At 44.5% G+C, this 23,551-nt stretch overlaps 1 protein-coding gene across 1 annotated transcript in view; it reads right to left on the bottom strand.

Annotated features, from left to right (window-relative positions):
• Positions 1 to 10,777: 10,777 nt before the first annotated feature.
• The window catches only part of LOC149432771 (phospholipase A2 inhibitor gamma subunit B-like), a 35,248-nt gene continuing 22,474 nt past the window's right edge, over positions 10,778 to 23,551 (bottom strand). The window contains exons 3-5 of the mRNA XM_089665000.1: positions 20,449 to 20,598; positions 17,485 to 17,625; positions 10,778 to 11,107 (exon numbers count right to left, since the gene is read on the bottom strand). Coding sequence (XP_089521126.1) covers positions 10,938 to 11,107; positions 17,485 to 17,625; positions 20,449 to 20,598 — 461 coding nt within the window. The 3' untranslated portion in view covers positions 10,778 to 10,937. The remainder of the gene's footprint in view (positions 11,108 to 17,484; positions 17,626 to 20,448; positions 20,599 to 23,551) is intronic.

Raw genomic sequence — 23,551 nt, 5'->3', positions numbered from 1 at the left:
CGAGTCATAAAGTTCACCCCATATAACAGGCAAAACTTCTGTTCCTTCCAGGTCACGGTTCGTGCGCATATTATTTTCGGAAAAACGATCGTACAATTTGACCATCATTGAGTCGATAATTGGTTGTTTTTTGCGCATTTTCCAACATGCCCGATCACCAAATAGGGGAGGAACCGCAAAAATCGGCCGGTGCTATTGACCCGCTAACAGAGCGAAAATCGCCCGATTATTCTTAGGTTCGATTTTTCATCCTAAAATCGGAAACGCCATTCGCTCGGTAATCCGATGGTGCCACCAATGATTTTGAAAATCGGCTGACCAAGTCATAAAATTCACCCCATATAACAGGCAAAACTTCTGTTCCTTCCAGGTCACGGCTCATGGCGCATATTCTTTTTGGAAAAACGATCGTACAATTTGACCATCATTGAGTCGATAATTGTTTTTTTTTTGCGCATTTTCCAACATGCCCGATCACCAAATAGGGGAGGAACCACGAAAATAGCCCGGTGCCTTTGGCTCACTAACAGAGCGAATATCGGCCGGTGCCATTGACCCACTAACAGAGCGAAAATCGGCCGGTACCACTGACCCACTAACAGAGCGACAACCGGCCGATTATTCTTAGGTCCGATTTTTTGGCCGAAAATTGAAAACGTGGTTCGCTCGGTAATCCGATGGCACCATCAATGATTTAGAAAATCAGCCGACCGAGTCATAAAGTTCACCAGCTTAGTGAAAACCATGTCTCCTTCCCCGGGGTGGACTGAAAACTCATGGGGCCCCCGGGCAATAGGAGATCATGGGGCCCCTGTGTCCTCGCCCACATTCAAACCACACCTATAAAAGCCTATCAAAGGTACCAGGGGCATCTCATGGGGCCCCCTACTGACCCTGGGCCCTCGGGCAGTGCCCGAGTTCCCAAATGGTCAGTCCGCCCCTGCTCCTTCCATAGATACAGTGGAGGCATAAAGGTGACCACCTTAGTGGAAGTGTGTGAGCCCGGGTTCACGGTGCAAATTCCGCACCGCATCAGAATCGCACCCGTTCATGTGAACCGCACAGGTGCGGTGCGGTTCCTGTGCGAATCACATGCGATATACCGAACCGCACATGTCTGAACCCGGGCTCAAACATACTATTCCCAAATCACACGTTCTTGCAAGGTGGCTGTAGATGTGAAGGGGTGCTGCAGTGACAATCATCTGCAACTGAAGGCAATTGCAGCCAGAGAATGTCACCAGTACGCCACGGATCACCAGAGAAGGTCCCAAGCAGGGGCGGACTGACAACTCATGGGGCCCCCGGGCAATAGGGGATCATGGGGCCCCTATGTATTTGCCCAAACTCAAAAAAACCTATGAAAAAGGTACCAGGGGCATCTCATGGGTCCCCCTACTGACCCCGGGCCCTCGGGTAGTGCCCGAGTTTCCAAATGGTCAGTCTGCCTCTGGTCCCAAGCTTTATTTTTTACATTCTATTGGATAATGGGAAAAGGGGGAGAAAAATAAAGACAAGTAATAGAGGGGGGTGAAGGTCGGATTTCAGTAGTTTGAGGGCTTCTGAATTATTTCTGACTTTCTTCATCTGTAATGTAATCCTTAGATTGTTCCTGGCAAAGGAGTCAACATGGCAGACAGATTATTAGCATTTTCAGAAGAAAATTAAAGAAAAATGGCAGCCTCCGTATTTTATGATTTTATGAAATTGATAATGCTATATAAATACCTGAAATAAATAAATAAAAAAGAAGGCATGACAAAACCATAGTTCCAAAAGGTCAGCTCTCCAAAACCCACATGCATATAGATGATAATGTCAGCTTACGGGTTTCGGGGAACAGGCCCCCTTCCTCAGAGCTGTGTTGGTCATGCTGCACTCCACTGCTTAGGTCTACTGGGTCCTTCCCTGAGATCTACCTCTCTGGCATCCTCCAGAACCCAGCTGCCTCTTCTTGGTTGTTTCAGTGAGCCCCCCCCAAGGATGTGCGCCAGGCCCACCCACCAGTTGCTGTGAGTCTAGCCTAGGCAAGAATGGCAGTGGGAGCAGGATCACAATAAAGAAAAAAAAAGGCCTTTTTGTATTGCAGAGTAGTGATGGGCAGAACACCCCCCTTGTTCAGTTCGCGGTCGGCCGCAGGGGCGGACTGACCATTCGAGCACTCGGGCATCGCCTGAGGGCCAGGGGTCAGTAGGGGGCCCCGTGAGATGCCCCTGGTACCTTTTTCATAGGCTTTTTTAGTTGCGGGCAAGGACACAGGGGCCCTATGATCCCCTATTGCCCGGGGGCCCCATGAGTTGTCAGTCCACCCCTGTTCGACCATGAACTTCGAACAGAGAGGACAAGTCACTAAGCGGTATCTTATGTTTACCAAAGATGTGTCAGAATAAATTTTGGCCTAAATTTATGAAGAAATTTGATTTTTTTTTTTTTATTGAATATGTTTTATAACAAAGTAGAAAATGTTTTCTTTTTCCAAATATGTAGTCTTTTTTGTTTTGTTTATATAATAAAAAAAAAAACCAGTAGTGATCAAATACCATCAAAAGAAAGCTCCAATAGTGTGAAAAAAAATGATCTAAATGTAATTTGCGTTCAGTGCTACATCCTTAAAGTAGCGCAGTGCTGGTCATGAAGGGGGTAAAACCTTCTGGGGGTCAAGTCCCGGGAAACATTCTTTAACCACTTCCCGACCGGCCGTTGCATATAAACGGCCGGACGGTGGCACTGCAGGGTCGGGTGGCCGTTTATAAATGGCCTCCCCACACCCTGCTTGTGCACGCTCCCTGGTAACGCGCAGCACCGCGATCTGGTGCCCGCTCTGTCCTCCGGACACAGTGAAACACCGATCGTCGGACAGGACCTCTGTACGAGGTCCCGATCATGTGATCACTGATTGGCCAATCAGTGATCACATGCAAAGTAGTAAGCAAGATGTCACCTGTGACATCATTGCTTACTACGTGTGAAATCTGTGAATGATCACAGAGGTCACATGGTACAAGGCTATTCACAACAGCCTTGTACCATGTGACAAGCTGGGACCAATCACAGCTCACTCAGTACTTCTCAATGAGTGCAAGAATGCAGCCAGAGAGAAAGAGAAATGATTGCTTTTACATCCTATATGGGTGTAAAAGCAATCAGTGTAAAAAAAAAAAAAAAATCTTCATCACCCCCCACAAGTAGTACAGTGTCACCATACTGCTAGGGTGACAGTATGTAAAAAAAAAAAATAATAATAATAATATAAAAAAAAATAAAAATGTAAAAAAAAATATTTAAAATTATAATTTTTGGTTATGAACTAATTTGGATTTTTTTTTTTTTACTAAAAAGATAACGGAATAAAATTTGGCCAAGATTTATGATGGAACATTATTTATTTGCAAAATTTTATAAAAAAAAACACTTTTTTTTCAAAATTTTGGGACTTTTCCATTTACATAGCAAAAAAAATAAAAATCCCAGCGGTGAATAAATACCACCAAAATAAAGCTTTATCTGTCTCAAAAAAATGGTAAAAAATTGATATGGGTACCTTGTTGCATGACCGCGCAATTGTCATTTAAAGTGTGATACCGCTGAAAGCTGAAAATTGCCCTGGACAGGAAGGGGGTGACAGTGTCCGGACAGGAAGTGGTTGAGAAGTCATTGGAAAATACTCTCACAAAGTGTAGCAAAGGTCTAACGGACCGTCTTACACAGCAACATAGATAGATATGGAAGTATCCAGCTTGGAGCTAACACAAGGTAACACTCAGTTTGTTCATCTATCTTTGTTCCTTTATGCCCCAAGGAAAGATAAATTGGCCGACGCCTGCTGTTGGCAGAACACCCAGTATGGGAAAGGCACATTTTCTAAAAATTTACTCACACCCTGTCAGGAAAATGAAAGTACTGAATCAAATGAATCTACACTATATTGCCAAAAGTATTGGGACGCCGGCCTTTCCACGCACATAAACTTTAATGGCCCCCCAGTCTTAGTCCGTAGGGTTCAATATTGAGTTGGCCCCGCCCTTTGCAGCTATAACAGCTTCAACTCTTCTGGGAAGGCCATCCACAAGGTTTAAGAGGGTGTCTATGGGAAGGTTGGACCATTCTTCCAGAAGAAAATTTGTGAGTTCAGGCACTGAGCTCGGGGGAGGAGGCCTGGCTCGCAGTCTCCGCTCTAATTCATCGCAAAGGTGTTCTTTGGAGTTGAGGTGCAGGCCAGTCAAGTTCCTCCACCCCAAACTGCTCCTTCATGTCTTTATGGACCTTGCTTTGTGCATTGGTCATGTTGGAACAGGAAAGGGCCACCCCAAACTCTTCCCACAAAGTTGGGAGCATGAAATTGTCGAAAATGTCTTGGTATGCTGATGCCTTAAGAGTTCCCTTCATTGGAACTAGGGGGCCAAGCCAAACCCCTGAAAAATAACCTCACACCATAATTCCCCCTCCACCAAACCTTATACTTGGCACAATGCAGTCAGACAAGTACTATTCAACTGCCAAACCCAGACACGTCCATCAGATTGCCAGAAAGTGAGATTCATCATTCCAGAGAACTCGTCTCCACTGCTCTAGAGTGCAGTGGCAGCGTGCTTTACACTACTGAAACTGACGCTTTGCATTGCACTTGGTGATGTAAGGCTTGAATGCAGATGCTCAGCCATGGAAACCCAGTCCATGAAGCTCTCTATGGACTCTTGATTTGGCCACTCTTAATGTTGCTGCTGTCTCTCTGATGGATTTGTTTCATTTTTGAAGCCTTACAATGGCCTGTTTCACTTGTATGGACAGCTCCTTTGAACGCATGATGTAGCTTCACAGCAATAGATTCCAAATGCAAATCCCGCACTTAGAATCAACTCGAGACCTTTTACCTGCTTAATTGATGAAGAAATAACGAAGGAGTAGCCCACACCTGGCCATGAAACAGCTTTTGATTTAACTGTCCAATTACTTTTGGTCCCTTGAAAAAGGGGGGTGACTGCTCTTAAGAGCTGTAATTCCTAAACCCTTCCTCCAATTTGGATGTACATACCCTCAAATTAACCCCTTGGTCCCGGAGCCTCCCGGCCCTTTAAGGGTTTCAGAAGCCGGGAGGCGTGGCGGGGTTTGGAGTCATGTGACTGCCGTGACACGCCGTCACGGCAGTCACATGATTGGGAAAGGTCCCGATTGAAAGAGGAGATCCGGACCTTTCTGTGAGTACCAGACGTGTGCTGGCTCCCACGCAGGGCACGCGCTCTCAGCACATATGCTCTTTTTCAATAGAACACAAATGTGCGGCCGCTCGGAGTCTAGGCCCAGACTCCAGGAGGCTGCACATTTGCGTTCGGCCAGCGTGAAGAGGTTAAACCCGAGAGTGTGCATTTTCAGCCCACACCCATTATATAACTACTGTATATCTTGAATGTTTTGATAAATACCTGAAAAAAACTAATAAAACTGTGCCTGTGTCCAAATATATATGGAACTGTAACTCCTTTGCGCCTAACGTACGCAAATATGCTGCCTCTCGGTGGCTTAGCCTTGGTGCCGAGGGACCACATATTTGTGTACCTGATGCAGGGGTGGACTGACCATTTGGGCACAAGGGCACTGCCCGAGGGCCCAGGTCAGTAGGGGGCCCCATGAGATGCCCCTAATACCTTTCATAGGCTTTTTTGGGTGTGGTTTTGAATGTGGGTGAAGACACAGGGGCCCCATGATCCCAAACTGCCCATGAGTTGTCAGTCCGCCCCTGACCCGATGTAACAAAAGGTGTACAGAGAGCGCACTCTTGGCAAATTTACCGTCACCTCACAGAAAGATTGGAATCATTACTTACGATTGGGAGCCTTCCGATCATGTGACCGCCATGACAGCCAATCATGGTGGTCACATGACCCTAAACCCCCACCCCACCTCCCGGCATCACAAACCCCTTAACCTCCCTGGCGGTATGATTATTTCAGATTTTTGGTGCTCAAAGTGGTACCATTTTTTTGCATGGAAATATGTATTTTTTTTATTGTAGGCTGTAATTTAGGAATAACTCACTGAAATCTGTCTGAACAAGAGTCTAGTAAACATCCCGGGGATGATAAAATTTGAAACACAAAATCATAAATTATAATTTAATAAATACTCATAAAAAATAATAATATAATAATAATAATTCAATAATATAATCAAACCAAAAACACTGAAATGTGAAATATAGCGCCAAGTTCGCACATCGCTGAGTTCAGTCGCAGAATCGTTTTCAGTGTCTGATGAGGAATTTCCCCCACCAATCATTATCACTCAATTCTGCAAGTGGTTCTGATTTACTATCGCTGTTCTCTAGCCGGTCTAAAACCGCTTTTGACCTAAAGGGACGCGTTTTGGACGCCATGGGCGTTTCTCAGTTTCCAGGCAGAAAGAGCGGTAAAAATGCTGGCAGGGCGCCGGACAAAGCACTCGGGACAAAATGTATGTGAAATGGTTTGATACAGGAATGTTTTGCTATGAAATAATCGTTTTAAAAAAAAAGTAAGCGCTGTAGGGAATCCCTGAGCAACGCCGCATGGTAAGCCCGAGTGTAGCTTGGGGGGGGGGTTACCGCTTTTGGTACTGAAACTTTACCCCGAGCTACACTTGGGAATACCGCCAGGGAGGTTAAAGGGGGCGCCAAGGGGCTAAATAAAATCCATTAAAAACCTCTGGTTTCCATTTACGCCAAGGGTGTCCAACCTTTTGACTTTCCTGGGCCACATTGGAAGAAGAATTGTCTTGGGTCGCACATAAAATACACAAACAATAAGGAGAGCTGATGAGCAGAAAAAGTTGGGTAGATCACAAGTTAACGATGACTGATATAGATTTATAGATTTATTGATATAGATTTATAGACTGATGTAGATTATTTTTTTTGCAATATTTTTTTTATTATAAAAGTAAAATAAGGCAACATAAAACAAGTGCGATATTTGACCCTGTTTTTGGTCAACTAAACCATCCATTTCTGGTTGGTTGGATGTATGGAGTAGGAGCTCTCAATGGATTCTCAAGGTGCTCATCACATATTTTGGTTCTTATTTTGCCCTTCGTGCAGGGGCGGACCGACAACTCATGGGGCCCCCGGGCAATAGGGGATCATGGGGCCCACAACACCCAAAAAAAGCCTATGAAAAAGGTACCAGGGGCATCTCATGGGGCCCCCTACTGACCCCGGGCCCTCGGGCAGTGCCCAAGTTTCCAAATGGTCAGTCCGCCCCTGCCTTCGTGTGCTTCATCAGTTGCTCACCATTATAGGTGCTGACAAAAACTGATGACATGAAAAAGGCATGATTGAGAAGAGCGGGAGATTTTTCTTCGAGAACGTATAAAAGTCCAGTAGGGCTCCATTCACACCAATGCGTTTTTTTTGTGCTTTTTACAGAAATACACTATAGTCCATTTAACATGGTTTCCTATGGAACGTTTTTGGAAAGGGTCGGGGCAGGGGCAGACTGACCATTTGGAAACTCGGGCACTGCCCGAGGCCCGGGGTCAGTAGGGGGCTCCATGAGATGCCCCTAATACTTTTTCATAGGCTTTTTTGAGTTTGGGCAAGGACACAGGGGCCTCATGATCCCCTATTGCCCGGGGGCCCCATGAGTTGTCAGTCCGCACCTGGGTCAGGGACTTTTTAAAAGCAAAAAGCAGCGTTTTTGCTGCAATAAAATTCAATGGAGAAGCTGCTGAAATGCATGGTAGAGCGTTCTGCCGCGTTTTGCATTTTTATTCTGCCCAGTAACAAAAAAAATTCCACTTTAACAAAAAAAAAAGAAAAGCTGAACAAAACGCAAAATGCGGTAAAAGCGCATCAAAAACACATGTATAAAAAGTCATAAAGGTCAACGGAGAAGCTGCTGAAATGCATGGTAGTGCATTTTTGCCGCATTTTGCATTTTTATTCTGCCCAGCAACAAAAAAAATTCCACTTTAACAAAAAAAAAAAGAAAAGCTGAACAAAACGCAAAATGCGGTAAAAGCGCATCAAAAACACGTGTATAAAAAGTCATAAAGGTAAATGGAGAAGTTGCTGAAATGCATGGTAGTACGTTTTTGCCGCGTTTTGCATTTTTATTCTGCCCAGCAACAAAACAAATTCCACTTTAATAAAAAAGAGCTGAACAAAATGCAAAATTGCGGTAAAAGCACATCAAAAACACGTGTATTTAAAGTCATAAAGGTCAACGGAGAAGTTGCTGAAATTCATGGTAGTGCGTTTTTGCCACGTTTTGCATTTTTATTCTGCACAGCAACAAAACAAATTCCACTTTAACAAAAAAAAAAAGGGCTGAACAAAACGCAAAATGCGGTAAAAGCACATCAAAAACACGTGTATAAAAAGTCATAAAGGTCAATGGAGAAGTTGCTGAAATGCATGGTAGTGCGTTTTTGCCGCGTTTTGTATTTATATTCTGCCCAGCAACAAAAAGAATTCCACTTTAACAAAGAAAAAGAGCTGAACAAAATGCAAAATGCGGTAAAAGCGCATCAAAAACACATGTATAAAAATGTCATAAAAACGCAAAACAAACTGAAAAAAGTACCGGAGAAAGCATCAAATGCGAAATTGATATTTGTGAACCAAGCCTAAAAAGACACTATCAACATTTTCTTCAGCTGCATGTGTCCGCGAAGCGTAAACGCATTTTTTACAAAAATTCTAACAAAAACAAAATCAACATTTTAAGTAATATATGTGAAAAATTACATGATCTCCCTAAATTAAATAACAAAAGTATACCCAATAGCATAAATAACACCTTTACCCTAAAAGTGTAGAAATCTATAAATAATCATATGCTACCTATACCATATAAAATAATAAAAATTGTGTAATCTGAAATAAAAGATTTCAAAAAGTGTCCATAAACAACAATTCACCAAAAAGTCACTATTAGGATCAGTGTATAAACATATACAGTACAAGTATCCTTCAAAAATAATAGTAAAGTCACATATTGGTATTTCAAAATCCTGGTGTAAAAGCCTTCCATGTGATTCCCATGATCAAAATAGAACCTAAAAAAAAAGAAAATTTACATAGTACGTTATCCCTAATAAACCAATATTAACAATATAGAATAATTAAAAAAAAAACAAAAATTGTGCAAATCACATGTGATCACTGGCAGTGAAAAATTGGTGAATGGATGTGTCAACCGTGACAGTGAATCACTCTCAGTGCAAAATAAACAACCAATAAACAACTGCCACGGTTGACGCATCCATTCACCAATTTTTCACTGCCAGTGATCACATGTGATTTGCACAATTTTTTTTTTTTTTTTAATTTTTTTAATTATTCTATATTGTTAATATTGGTTTATTAGGGATAACGCACGATCTAAATAGAACCTAAAAAAAAAGAAAATTGACATTGCGTTATCCCTAATAAACCAATATTAACCCTCCTGGCGGTATTCCCGAGTGTAGCTCGGGGTAAAGTTTCAGTACCAGAAGCGGTAACCCCCCCCGAGCTACACTCGGGAATACACTGCAGCGTTGCTCCGGGATCTCTTCTTCACTTACCTTGTCCTGCGCTCCCGCGATGTCCCTCCTGCAGCATCCGGCTTCCGTGTTCCGGTCCCTGTGACGTCGGGACGTACGGGCGCCGGAAATTTGAAATTTTAAAAAAATTTCATTTTTGCTGTCATTGCTGTTTCAATGCATTTCACATACATTTTGTCCCGAGTGCTTTGTCCGGCGCCCTGCCTGCATTTTTACTGTTCTTTCTGCCTGGAAACTGAGAAACGTCCATGGCGTCCAAAAAGCGTCCCTTTAGGTCAAAAGCGGTTTTAGACCGGCTAGAGAACAGCGATAGTAAATCAGAACCACTTGCAGAATTGAGTGATAATGATTCGTGGGGGAAATTCCTCATCAGACACTGAAAACGATTCTGCGACTGAACTCAGCGATGTGTGAATTTGCCTCTGTATTTCAAATTTCAGTGTTTTTGGTTTGACTATATTATTGAATTAAATTTATTATTATTATATTAATATTTTTATGATTATTTATTATATTATAATTTATGATTTTGTGTTTCAAATTTTATCCTACCCGGGATGTTTACTAGACTCTTGTTCGGACAGATTTCAGTGAGTTATTCCTACAAATTACAGCCTACAATAAAAAACTACATATTTCCATGCAAAAAAATGTACCGCTTTCAGCACAAAAAATCGGAAATAATCATACCGCCAGGGAGGTTAATATTATAGAATAATAAAAAAAATAAAAAATTAAAAAAAAATTGTGCAAATCACATGTGATCACCGGCAGTGAAAAATTGGTGAATGGATGTGTCAACCGTGGCAGTTGTTTATTGGTTGTTTATTTTGTACTAAGAGTGATTCACTGTCACGGTTGACACATCCATTCACCAATTTTTCACTGCCGGTGATCACGTGTGATTTGCACAATTTTTTTTTTATCTTATTACTCTATATTGTTAATATTGGTTTATTAGGGATAACGCACTATTCAAATTTTCTTTTTTTTTGAGGTTCTATTTTGATCGTGGGAATCACGTGGAAGGCTTTCACACCAGGATTTTGAAATACCAATCTGTGACTTTATTATTATTTTTGAAGGACACTTGTATATATTTATACGCTGATCTTAATAGTGACTTTTTGGTGTATTGTCGTTGATGGACACTTTTTGAGATCTTTTATTTCAGATTACACAATTTTTATTTTTTTATATGGTATAGGTAGCATATGATTATTATTTATTATTAAATAATTAAATAATTATTAAATAATTATTTATAAACATTTTAAGTAAGTTTTTTATTTTTATGTTGGGCCATATTCCTAGCCGTCTTGGGCCGCCTGTGGCCCTTGGGACCCAGGTTGGACACAACCACTAGCTGAACATAAACTAGCTTTGTCGATGAACATTTTTTTTTTTTTTAAAACACTTCAGATCCATAATTTCAGCAAGAAAAGGCAGATCCCAGCTGGAAGATAGAAGCCTTTCTGGAGACTTGCGCCGCAATGGAGTAGTTTATCGTTTTCGGATTGGATGCCAGGATCACAGAAACTTTTTGTGGCACAACCACGAAATTCCGCGAGAGATGACGATGTGGGTCCTGTGAAATAAATACATTACAATAAATACAAATAATTTAGGAAATTTAAATTAAAAAATGATTACTGTGTGCCATTGACAGTTGTGGTTAGAGTGGGGGTGGGGCAGTGAAAACATGGCTGAACCACCCCACTTAAGCTGCAAAGGCGGTATGCCGGCATTGTGCACAGGGGCGGACTGACAATTTGGAAACTCGGGCACTGCCCGAGGGCCCGGGGTCAGTAAGGGGCCCCATGAGATGCCCCTGGTACCTTTTTCATAGGCTTTTTTTGGATGTTGTTTGAGTGTGGGCAAGGACACAGGGGCCCCGTGATCCCCTATTGTCCGGGGGCCCCATGAGTTGTCAGTCCACCCAGGGGCGGACTGACCATTTGGAAACTCGGGCACTGCCTGAGGGCCCGGGGTCAGTAGGGGGCCCCTTGAGATGCCCCTGGTACCTTTCATAGGCTTTTTTTGGGTGTTGTTTGAGTGTGGCCAAGGACACAGGGGCCCCATGATTTCCTATTGCTCGGGGGCCCCATGAGTTGTCGGTCCTCCCCTGATTGTGCACATGCTGTGTCAGGAATGCCTTGGTTTGCCGCCTTTGCAAAAATGACCCCAAGAGCATCAAAGCAAAAGATTCAAAGTCTTACAGTTTTCTTTCTTCGGAGAGTAGCCACAGCCTGAGAAGAAAAGCCAGTTCCCAGTCAGTATGCTGAAGACAGGGCAGACTGACCATTTGGGAACTTGGGCACTGCCCGAGGGCCAAAGGTCAGTAGGGGGCCCCATGAGATGCCCCTGGTACCTTTCATAGTCTTTTTTTGGGTGTTGTTTAAGTGTGGGCAAGGACACAGGGGCCCCGTGATCCCCTATTGCCCGGGGGCCCCTTGAGTTGTCAGTCCACCCAGGGGCGGACTGACCATTTGGAAACTTGGACACTGCCCGAGGGCCAAAGGTCAGTAGGGGGCTCCATGAGATGCCCCTGGTACCTCTCATAGGCTTTTTTTGGGTGTTGTTTAAGTGTGGGCAAGGACGCAGGGGCCCCGTGATCCCCTATTGCCCGGGGGCCCCATGAGTTGTCAGTCCACCCAGGGGCGGACTGACCATTCAGAAACTTGGGCACTGCCCGAGGGCCCAGGGTCAGTAGGGGGCCCCATGAGATGCCCCTGGTACCTTTCATAGACTTTTTTTGGGTGTGGTTTGAGTGTGGGCAAGGACACAGGGGCCCCATGATCCCCTATTGCCCGGGGGCCCCATGAGTTGTCAGTCCACCCCTGGCTGCAGAGAAGGACCCTTGTTCTCTGTGGAAGCAGTGATCTGTCTGCCGATATTCAACTTTCTACTTTAAGGTGACCAGATTTTCAAAATGAGATCTGGGGACACCTTACTGGCCACTCCCATTTTATTGGTTGGTGGGGCATGGGCGGAGCAGTGGCGGGGTTAATAGTGGCATGTAAAGCACGTTACATCAAATGTTGGGTGTGGTCAAATTGTGCAGACAGGGAGAGGGGCTTAAAGGGGTGTGGTTTAATAACACACCCCACCCTCTTCCAATCACAGGAATGTTGCTAAGGCAAATTATCCCACAGCCACCTAGGCTGCAGACACCATTTTTAAAACTGGAAAGAAATCAGAGACATATTCTCTTAACTGGGGTCAAAATCAGGGACACTTTTTTTCCTGGGTGTGGGCGGGGCTTGAGGCATCCTAGTGGCGACACTCTGAACTGCGCTCACTAATGCCTAAATGCTAGTGTGTGGTCATGTGGGATCAACATTAAAGTGTTACTAAACCCACAACAGTACAATCAGTCTGTATATGCAGTAAAGCATGCTTGTTATACTCACTGTGGAACCTACGGGGTTAATCCTCTCCTTGTGTAAAAAGGCAGTTTGTTTAATCCTGTCTTCTGTGATCCTCCCCTTCTTCTACTGTCCTTGCCGCTCAATGACACCAACTGCCCAGTCCCTGACCCTCAAAGTACCTCAGCGATTTACACCATAAAAATGATCTTGCCTAAAGACCCAAAAACAGGTTCCTCAACCCTCGCTTACCAGACCCTTGTCCTACTAGATACCTACAGTTTTGAGGACCTTACCACGCCAATGCTACTACTTTTGACCTATTTGTTGCACTTATGTATTTGCATTATCAATAAAAACTTTGAACAAGAAAAAAATAAAAATGAATGAATATAACGTGCAGTGGCACTTTAACAATGGCTAGACTGCGGCCTGGTAAAAATGTGGCCTGGTAAAAAAACCTTCTCCCCGGTCTCAGTGAAAAGGCCTAGCTCATGAAGCGAGGTACAAAAAAATAATAAGAGGTGTTGTGACCGAGTGCCGTGGTGTCCCAAACCCATGGTATTACTCCTGAACCCCCACTCTCAGTAGGCGCTCTCTGCTTTCATGCCACCTCTCCTTCTGACCAGGTTGCATCATTCAAACCAGGAGGCATTGAGTCCCTCAGAATCCTCCACACCAGTAAAATACTCCCGACCTCCACCTTACCCAGTGGGTTTCTTTCCAGGGGCGGACTGACAACTCATGGGGCCCCCGGGCAATAGGGGATAATGGGGCCATTGTGTCCTTGCCCAAACTCAAAAAAGCCTATGAAAAAAGTACCAGGGGCATCTCATGGGGCCTCGTACTGACCCCGGGCCCTCGGGCAGTGCCCGAGTTTCCAAATGGTCAGTCCGCCCCTGTTTCTTTCCTTCAGGACCCCCATCATAGAAGCAAGAATACTATGCAGCCAGCAAGCCCAGCTGGAAGGCCAGATAAGAACACAAGGCCAAGAAGCAAGAATATTTGGATACAGCAAGCCCAGGTGGAAGGCCAGAAAGATGGTGCAGCACCCCTACTGGAGGCTGATAAGAACAAAAGGCCAAGAAGCAAGAAACTTTGGATACAGCAAGCCCAGGTGGAAGGCCAGAAAGATAGCGCAGCACCCCTACTGGAGACTGATAAGAACACAAGGCCAAGAAGCAAGAATCTTTGGATATAGCAAGCCCAGGTGGAAGGCCAGAAAGATGGTGTAGAACCCCTACTGGAGGCTGATAAGAACACAAGGCCAAGAAGCAAGAATATTTGGATACAGCAAGCCCAGGTGGAAGGCCAGAAAGATGGTGCAGCACCCCTACTGCAGACTGATAAGAACACAAGGCCAAGAAGCAAGAATATTTGGATACAGCTAGCCCAGCTGGAAGGCCAGAAAGATGGCGCAGCACCCCTACTGGAGACTTATAAGAACACAAGGCCAAGAAGCAAGAATATTTGGATACAGCAAGCCCAGGTGGAAGGCCAGAAAGATGGTGCAGCACCCCTACTGGAGACTGATAACAATACAAGGCCAAGAAGCAAGAATATTTGGATACAGCAAGCCCAGGCGGAAGGCCAGAAAGATGGTGCAGCACCCCTACTGGAGACTGATAAGAACACAAGGCCAAGAAGCAAGAATATTTGGATATAGCAAGCCCAGGTGGAAGGGCAGAAAGATGGCGCAGCACCCCTACTGGAGACTTATAAGATCACAAGGCCAAGAAGCAAGAATATTTGGATACAGCAAGCCCAGCTGGAAGGCCAGAAAGATGGCGCAGCACCTATACTGGAGACTGATAAGAACACAAGGCCAAGAAGCAAGAATATTTGGATACAGCAAGCCCAGGTGGAAGGCCAGAGGGATGGTGCAGCACCCCTACTGGAGACTTATAAGAACACAAGGCCAAGAAGCAAGAATATTTGGATACAACAAGCCCAGGTGGAAGGCCAGCAAGATGGCGCAGCACCCCTACTGGAGACTGATAAGAACACAAGGCAAGAAGCAAGAAAAATTTGATACAGCAAGCCCAGCTGGAAGGCCAGAAAGATGGCACAGCACTGCTACTGGAGACTGATAAGAACACAAGACCAAGAAGCAAGAAACGTTTGATACAGCAAGCCCAGCTGGAAGGCCAGAAAGATGGCGCAGCACCCCTACTGGAGACTTATAAGAACACAAGGCCAAGAAGCAAGAATATTTGGATACAGCAAGCCCAGGTGGAAGGCCAGAAAGATGGTGCAGCACCCCTACTGGAGACTAATAACAATACAAGGCCAATAAGCAAGAATATTTGGATACAGCAAGCCCAGGCGGAAGGCCAGAAAGATGGTGCAGCACCCCTACTGGAGACTGATAAGAACACAAGGCCAAGAAGCAAGAATATTTGGATATAGCAAGCCCAGGTGGAAGGGCAGAAAGATGGCGCAGCACCCCTACTGGAGACTTATAAGATCACAAGGCCAAGAAGCAAGAATATTTGGATACAGCAAGCCCAGGTGGAAGGCCAGAAAGATGGTGCAGCACCCCTACTGGAGACTAATAAGAACACAAGGCCAAGAAGCAAGAATATTTGGATACAGCAAGCCCAGGCGGAAGGCCAGAAAGATGGTGCAGCACCCCTACTGGAGACTGATAAGAACACAAGGCCAAGAAGCAAGAATATTTGGATACAGCAAGCCCAGCTGGAAGGCCAGAAAGTTGGCGCAGCACCTATACTGGAGACTGATAAGAACACAAGGCCAATAAGCAAGAATATTTGGATACAGCAAGCCCAGGTGGAATGCCAGAGGGATGGTCCAGCACCCCTACTGGAGACTTATAAGAACACAAGGCCAAGAAGCAAGAATATTTGGATACAACAAGCCCAGGTGGAAGGCCAGCAAGATGGCGCAGCACCCCTACTGGAGACTGATAAGAACACAAGGCAAGAAGCAAGAAAAATTTGATACAGCAAGCCCAGCTGGAAGGCCAGAAAGATGGCACAGCACCGCTACTGGAGACTGATAAGAACACAAGACCAAGAAGCAAGAAACTTTTGATACAGCAAGCCCAGCTGGAAGGCCAGAAAGATGGCGCAGCACCCCTACTGGAGACTTATAAGAACACAAGGCCAAGAAGCAAGAGTATTTGGATACAGCAAGCCCAGCTGGAAGGCCAGAAAGATGGTGCAGCACCCCTACTGGAGACTGATAAGAACACAAGGCCAAGAAGCAAGAATATTTGGATACAGCAAGCCCAGGTGGAAGGCCAGAAAGATGGTGCAGCACCCCTACTGGAGACTTATAAGAACACAAGGCCAAGAAGCAAGAATATTTGGATACAGCAAGCCCAGGTGGAAGGCCAGAGGGATGGTGCAGCACCCCTACTGGAGACTGATAAGAACACAAGGCCAAGAAGCAAGAAACGTTTGATACAGCAAGCCCAGCTGGAAGGCCAGAAAGATGGCACAGCACCCCTACTGGAGACTAATAAGAACACAAGGCCAAGAAGGAAGAATCTTTGGATACAGCAAGCCCAGGTGGAAGGCCAGAAAGATGGTGCAGCACCCCTACTGGAGATTGATAAGAACACAAGGCCAAGAAGCAAGAATATTTAGATACAGCAAGCCCAGGTGGAAGGCCAGAAAGATGGAGCAGCACCTATACTGGAGACTGATAAGAACACAAGGCCAAGAAGCAAGAATATTTGGATACAGCAAGCCCAGAAGGATGGCGCAGCACCCCTACTGGAGACTTATAAGAGTACAAGGCCAAAAAGCAAGAATTTTTGGATACAGCAAGCCCAGCTGGAAGGCCAGCAAGATGGCGCAGCACCCCTACTGGAGACTGATAAGAACACAAGGCCAAGAAGCAAGAATCTTTGGATACAGCAAGCCCAGGTGGAAGGCCAGAAAAATGGTGCAGCACCTATACTGGAGACTGATAAGAACACAAGGCCAAAAAGCAAGAATCTTTGGATACAGCTGGGTCTGTTTATTATAAGGTCTACTTTAACTAATATTAGTGGAGTGAAAGTAAAATTTTTAAAGAACACTGAATAACACTAGTGAAAAATATACCTTATGGTGCCCCTCCAAGCTATGGATGGAAGGAAAAGGATCACCCCTCCGGCAGCTGAGAAGATGAGTCCGAGCGATTCCAGTGTCAGCCAATACAAGTGAAGGGATGTCCTTAGCTACCTTGCTGCCCACACCCACAGACACCCTTGTGACCAAGCCCCCAGTGGGTAGGGTGAAACACTTTAGAGGGCATGGCCAGTATGGCTGCTGAGGCCATTCCTCAACATTAGACTCCTGGGGTCAGTTGAGCAGCATCCAACCCTTCATTGAACACTAGTTACTTTACTAAAGGACTACAGGCTTTTTTTTTGCAATGAAAATTTGGTAAATTAGTTAAACTTGTTGCCTATCTCATCTGTAATTGGAACACCCAATCATGTGCGGTTGGGAGGGGGATTAAAAAAAATTTTTTTTTGCTTGCACTTGGATGTTTTCAATAATGTTTGCAAAGAAAACATTCATTTTACTAGGTGAACCACCTCTATGTCTTTAGTAAATACACCCTATTGGCTCTGATTATTTACCAAATAATTCTGTAGTCATATGGAGGCACGTGTTCTCTTCCCCCCTGCATTGCATTTGACCTTCATCGTAACACTGGTTTGAATTAAAAGAGTAGCAGGATGGACATATCAACCCATTGGGAGCCAAGTTGTCTTTTGGCACTAAGAGTAAGAGAAAACAGGGTTAGATATTAAAAAAATTTAAATGAATACAAAATTCAATCACTGTATTTAGTCCTTTCAGCAATAAAGTTGGTATGGAATGCCTACGCTGAGGGTTTACTCTAGCCTTGATTGCCTCTAGCTGTTTGCCTGCTGACATGAAGGCCATGAGGGCCAGAGTGGGATGATTAGAATGCGCGTGAGTCAGGAAGGATTGGAAATGTCTGGCCTGGGGCAGGGGAGGACTGACAACTCATGGGGCCCCTGGGCAATAGGGGATCATGGGGCCCCTGTGTCCTTGACCACACTCAAATCCAACCAAAAAAAGCCTATAAAAAGGTACCGGGGGCATTTCATGGGGCCCCCTACTGACTCCGGGCCCTCGGGCGGTGCCCGAGTGCGCAACTGGTCAGTCCGCCCCTGGCCTGGGGACAAGCCTAACCAACTAGACATTTAATGGTAGGAACAGATCATCATGGGCTAAAGAAAGTGTACCATGCAAAGTGTTTTATGGCAGTTCATTGATTGGTGACCATCATGAAAGGCTTTTTAAATCTTCCAGCGTCAACTTTCTTTTGGACTTCTGGAATTTGATCATATGAACTTTCAATACTAACCCAGGCCTCCCCTGGGGTGAGTTTTTTGTGACAACAGTCATTGAATGCTATTAAGAATGTGTAAGTATATGTTAATTATATTTGTAAGGCCACTTTGGGTATTTGGGGGTAATATAATGTAGGTGGGGACATGGGCCTCATGGGGGGTGATATTATGTAAGTGGGGGGGCATGGGCCTAGTGGAATAAATATTATATAGGTGGGGAAACATTGGTCTGTTAGGGCTCTTTCACACAGGTGACCAGGGGGTATTATAAACAGACAGCTTAGATGCAGTTTTACCACTTCTGGTCCCTTTCTTTCTCTGTTCACTTCTTATTTTTCTCCCTTTAGTTTTGTTGGTTTTTTTTTCTTTCTCTTCTCTATGTTGTTTTATATGGTGAACTTTACATGGACATGTATTGATGTTCTTCATGCCTTTATATGGGACAGTTCCTTCAAATATATGTCCCTGTTATATACCTGTTATTTATCAAGATTTTTATACTTTGGCTAGTCATCGCAGGCTATCCCCTCTTCAGTCTATCATGATTGCTGCTGCCAGACTCATCCACCTTACTAACCGTTCCGTATCCGCCATCCCTCTCTGCCAATCCCTCCCCTGGTCTCCAATCAGTGTCCTCCACCCCTCTCTGCCAATCCCTCCACTGGCCTCAACTCAGTGTCCTCCACCCCTCTCTGCCAATCCCTCCACTGACCTCCACTCAGTGTCCTCCACCCCTCTCTGCCAATCCCTCCACTGGCCTCCACTCAGTGTCCTCCACCCCTCTCTGCCAATCCCTCCACTGACCTCCACTCAGTGTCCTCCACCCCTCTCTGCCAATCCCTCCACTGGCCTCCACTCAGTGTCCTCCACCCCTCTCTGCCAATCCCTCCACTGACCTCCACTCAGTGTTCTCCACCCCTCTCTGCCAATCCCTCCACTGGCTTCCACTCAGTGTCCTCCACCCCTCTCTGCCAATCCCTCCACTGGCCTCCACTCAGTGTCCTCCACCCCTCTCTGCCAATCCCTCCACTGGCCTCCACTCAGTGTCCTCCACCCCTCTCTGCCAATCCCTCCACTGGCCTCCACTCAGTGTCCTCCATCCCTCTGTGCCAATCCCTCCACTGGCTTCCCATTGCCCAACGGATACAATTCAAAACATTAACAATAACATATAAAGCCATATATAACTCCGCCCCAAATTACATCACCAATCTTGTCTCCAAATATCACCCAAACCGCACTCTCAGCTCCTCGCACGACCACCTGCGTCTCCTACTCCAATGCTTGTCTCCAGGACTTCTCCAGAGCCTCCCTCACCCTCTGGAATTCTCTACCCCAATTTATCAGACTATTGCCTATTCTGCTCACTTTTAGTCGATCTCTGAAAACCTATCTCTTCAGAGAAGCCTATCCTGCCATTCAGCTAATAATGGAATCTTCTTTTCCTCCTACCAGTCCATCCCTCACAGTTATTACCTTTTGTATCACCAGTCCCTCCCTCTTAGATTGTAAGCTCCAAGGAGCAGGGCCCTCCTATCGCTCTTGTATTGAACTGTATTGTTGCTTTATTGTCTCCCGTTATATTGTAAAGCGCTGATCAAGCTGTTGGTGCTGTATAAATCCTGTATTATAATAATAATATATAAATCCTGTATAATAATAATAATAATAATAATATATAAATCCTGTATAATAATAATAATAATAATAATAATATATAAATCCTGTATAATATTAATAATATATAAATCCTGTAGAATAATAATAATATATAAATCCTGTATAATAATAATAATAATATATAAATCCTGTATAATAATAATAATAATAATAATATATAAATCCTGTATAATAATAATAATAATATATAAATTCTGTATAATAATAATAATATATAAATCCTGTATTATAATAATAATAATAATAATAATATATAAATCCTGTATAATAATAATAATAATAATAATAATAATAATATATAAGTCCTGTATAATAATAATAATATATAAATCCTGTATAATAATAATAATAGTGACTCTTGCTGAATTTGTGATTAACTCTTTGGCTCATCTCATACTTGAGCCTGCTGATTGTCCGTATGTATAATGTGCAATCGCTGGTCCCTTTTTTTTTTCTCCTTCTGTATATTCGGTTGTAAAACTTAATAAAGATAAATGTCCCTTTAATACTCATTAGAAAGAAGCAGACGGAGTCACTTACAGGTTGGCAAAGCTGGCGTGCAGTTGTCAGTGAAACAGCAGGATGTGCCCCTCTTTAACTTCCATCCAGAAGGCAGGCTGGCACTAGCCCGCAGGTTACACTTGTATTGAGGTGAGCATGACATGGCATACAAATGTGAGGTCACACCACCTAGAAGTAAACACAATGTATAAATTTCTGGAAAAAAAAAATAACCTGTGCGTTACCCATCTAGAGAACGGGGGCATGTAGGTTTAGCTGCCTGGGGGTCCATTCACTAAGAGTTAACTAATGACTGAAAAAATGCGGTAAAATAACGCATGCGATAAATGTTTTTGCAAATGTGCAATTCGCTATGAATTTTGCGGTAAATATCTCGCTAATAATGTGCTAAAATATCGTTATTACGGTAATTACCGCAAATGTTTGTTAACCCCTTGCCCTCATGAGGATTCCCCCCCTCCTGACCAGGCCACTCTTTGCGTTACTGGTCTGTGTTACTTTAACTGACAATTGCGCAGTCATGCAACACAGCACCCAAATTAAATTTACTTCCTTTTTTCCCCATGAATAGTGCTTTCTTTTGGTGGTATTTGATAGCCTGTGCATTTTTTTTATTTTTTGCTCAATGAATAAAACATGATTGACAATTTTGAGAAAAAAACAATATTTTTGACTTTTTGCTATTAACCGCTTGCCGCCCTGCCACTGTGTATATACGTGTGCAGGGCGGCAGTGGAGCGCAAAACCACGTTTAAAAACGGGTTCCGCGCTCCCGACACTTACGCCGGCAGGGGGCGCGCGCGCTTCCGCCGACCCGCGGGTGACACGATTTGATCCAGGAGGGATCAATCATTAGATTTCAGCCAGTGATTTCTGGCTGAAATCACATGATCGGTCCCTGTCCTATCCTGTCCTGTGTTGACATACACACAGGGCAGGATATGATGTCATTCTTCTCTGCCTGGACACATTCCGTTCCAGACAGAGAAGAAGACATCCAAAAAGTGAGTACACAAGCACTACACTACAGTTAGAACACTCTAGGACACATTTAACCCTCTGATCGCCCCCCCCCCCCCAGTTAACCCTTCACTGCCCTGTCACCAGTGTCACTGATCAGTGAAGCGATTTTTACTGATCAGTGTCGCTGGCGACTTCCGATAGAGTTAGCGCCCCTCCCAGATAGCGCCAGATTGCCCGCCAGTACACCAGTAATCCCGTTTAACCCCTTGATCGCCCCCCCCCTCCAGTTAACCCCTTCACTGCCCTGTCACCAGTGTCACTGATCAGTGAACCAATTTTTACTGATCACTGCATCAGTGTCGCTGGCGACTTCCGATAGAGTTAGCGCCCCTCCCAGATAGCACCAGTTTGCCCGCCAGTACACCAGTAATCCCGTTTAACCCCTTGATCGCCCCCCCCCCCCAGTTAACCCCTGCACTGCCCTGTCACCAGTGTCACTGATCAGTGAACCAATTTTTACTGATCACTGTATCAGTGTCGCTGGCGACTTCCGATAGTGTTAGCGCCCCTCCCAGATAGCGCCAGACTGCCCGCCAGTACACCAGTAATCCCGTTTAACCCCTTGATCGCCCCCCCCCCAGTTAACCCCTTCACTGCCCTGTCACCAGTGTCACTGATCAGTGAACCAATTTTTATTGATCACTGTATCAGTGTCGCTGGCGACTTCCGATAGAGTTAGCGCCCCTCCCAGATAGCGCCAGTTTGCCCGCCAGTACACCAGTAATCCCATTTAACCCCTTAATCTCCCCCCCCCCAGTTAACCCCTTCACTGCCCTGTCACCAGTGTCACTGATCAGTGAACCAATTTTTACTGATCACTGCATCAGTGTCGCTGGCGACTTCCGATAGTGTTAGCGCCCCTCCCAGATAGCGCCAGATTGCCCGCTAGTACACCAGTAATCCCATTTAACCCCTTAATCCCCCCCCCCCCAGTTACCCCATTCACTGCCCTTTCACCAGTGTCACTGATAAGTGAACCGATTTTTACTGATCACTGTATCAGTGTCGATGGCGACTTCCGATAGTGTTAGCGCCCCTCCCAGATAGCACCAGATTGCCCGCCAGTACACCAGTAATCCCGTTTAACCCCTTGATCGCCCCCCCCCCAGTTCACCCTTTCACTGCCCTGTCACCAGTGTCACTGATCAGTGAACCAATTTTTACTGATCACTGTATCAGTGTCGCTGGTGACTTCCGATAGTGTTAGCGCCCCTCCCAGATAGCGCCAGTTTGCCCGCTAGTGCACCAGAAATCCCGTTTAACCCCTTGATTGCCCCCCTCCCCCCCCCCAGTTAACCCCTTCACTGCCCTGTCACCAGTGTCATTGATTACAGTGAACAGATATTTACTGATCACTGTATTAGTGTCACTGGTGACTTCTGATAGTGTTAGCGCCCCTCCTAGATAGTGTTAGCGCCAGTTTGCCCGCTAATGCACGGAATTTTTTTTTACCAAAAACATGTAGCAGAATACATTTTGGCTTAAATTTATGACTAACTTTGAGTTTACGATATATTTTTTATAGCTGAAAGTAGAAATATTGTTTTTTTTCAAAATTTTTGTGTTTTTTTTGTTTATAGCGCAAAAAATATAAAGCGCACAGGTGATCAAATACCACCCAAAGAAAGCTCTATTTGTGTGAAAAAAAGGACGTAATTTTCATTTGGGTGCAGCATTGCATGACCACGCAATTATCATTTGAGTTAGTGCAGCGCTGTATAGCAAAAAAAGGCATAAATTACAGTATCTATACCATAGTTTGTAGACGCTATAACTTTCACACAAAGCAATCAATATACACTTATTGGGATTTTTTTTACCAAAAACATGGAGCAGAATACATTTTGGCTTAAATTTATGACTAACTTTGAGTTTACGATATATTTTTTATAGCTGAAAGTAGAAAATATTGGTTTTTTTCAAAATTTTTGTGGTTTTTTTGTTTATAGCGCAAAAAATAAAAAGCACACAGGTGATCAAATACCACGAAAAGAAAGCTCTATTTGTGTGAAAAAAAGGAAGTAATTTTCGTTTGGGTGCAGCATTGCATGACCGCGCAATTATCATTTGAGTTAGTGCAGCGCTGTATAGCAAAAAA

This window comes from Staurois parvus, unplaced genomic scaffold (assembly GCF_062004578.1).
Source record: "Staurois parvus isolate SC_StPar_1 unplaced genomic scaffold, SC_StPar_1.0 ptg002113l, whole genome shotgun sequence".
NCBI classification, from domain to species: Eukaryota; Metazoa; Chordata; class Amphibia; order Anura; family Ranidae; genus Staurois; species Staurois parvus.
Note: the sequence above shows the minus strand (reverse complement) of the source record. Positions and strands in the feature narration are given on the sequence as shown.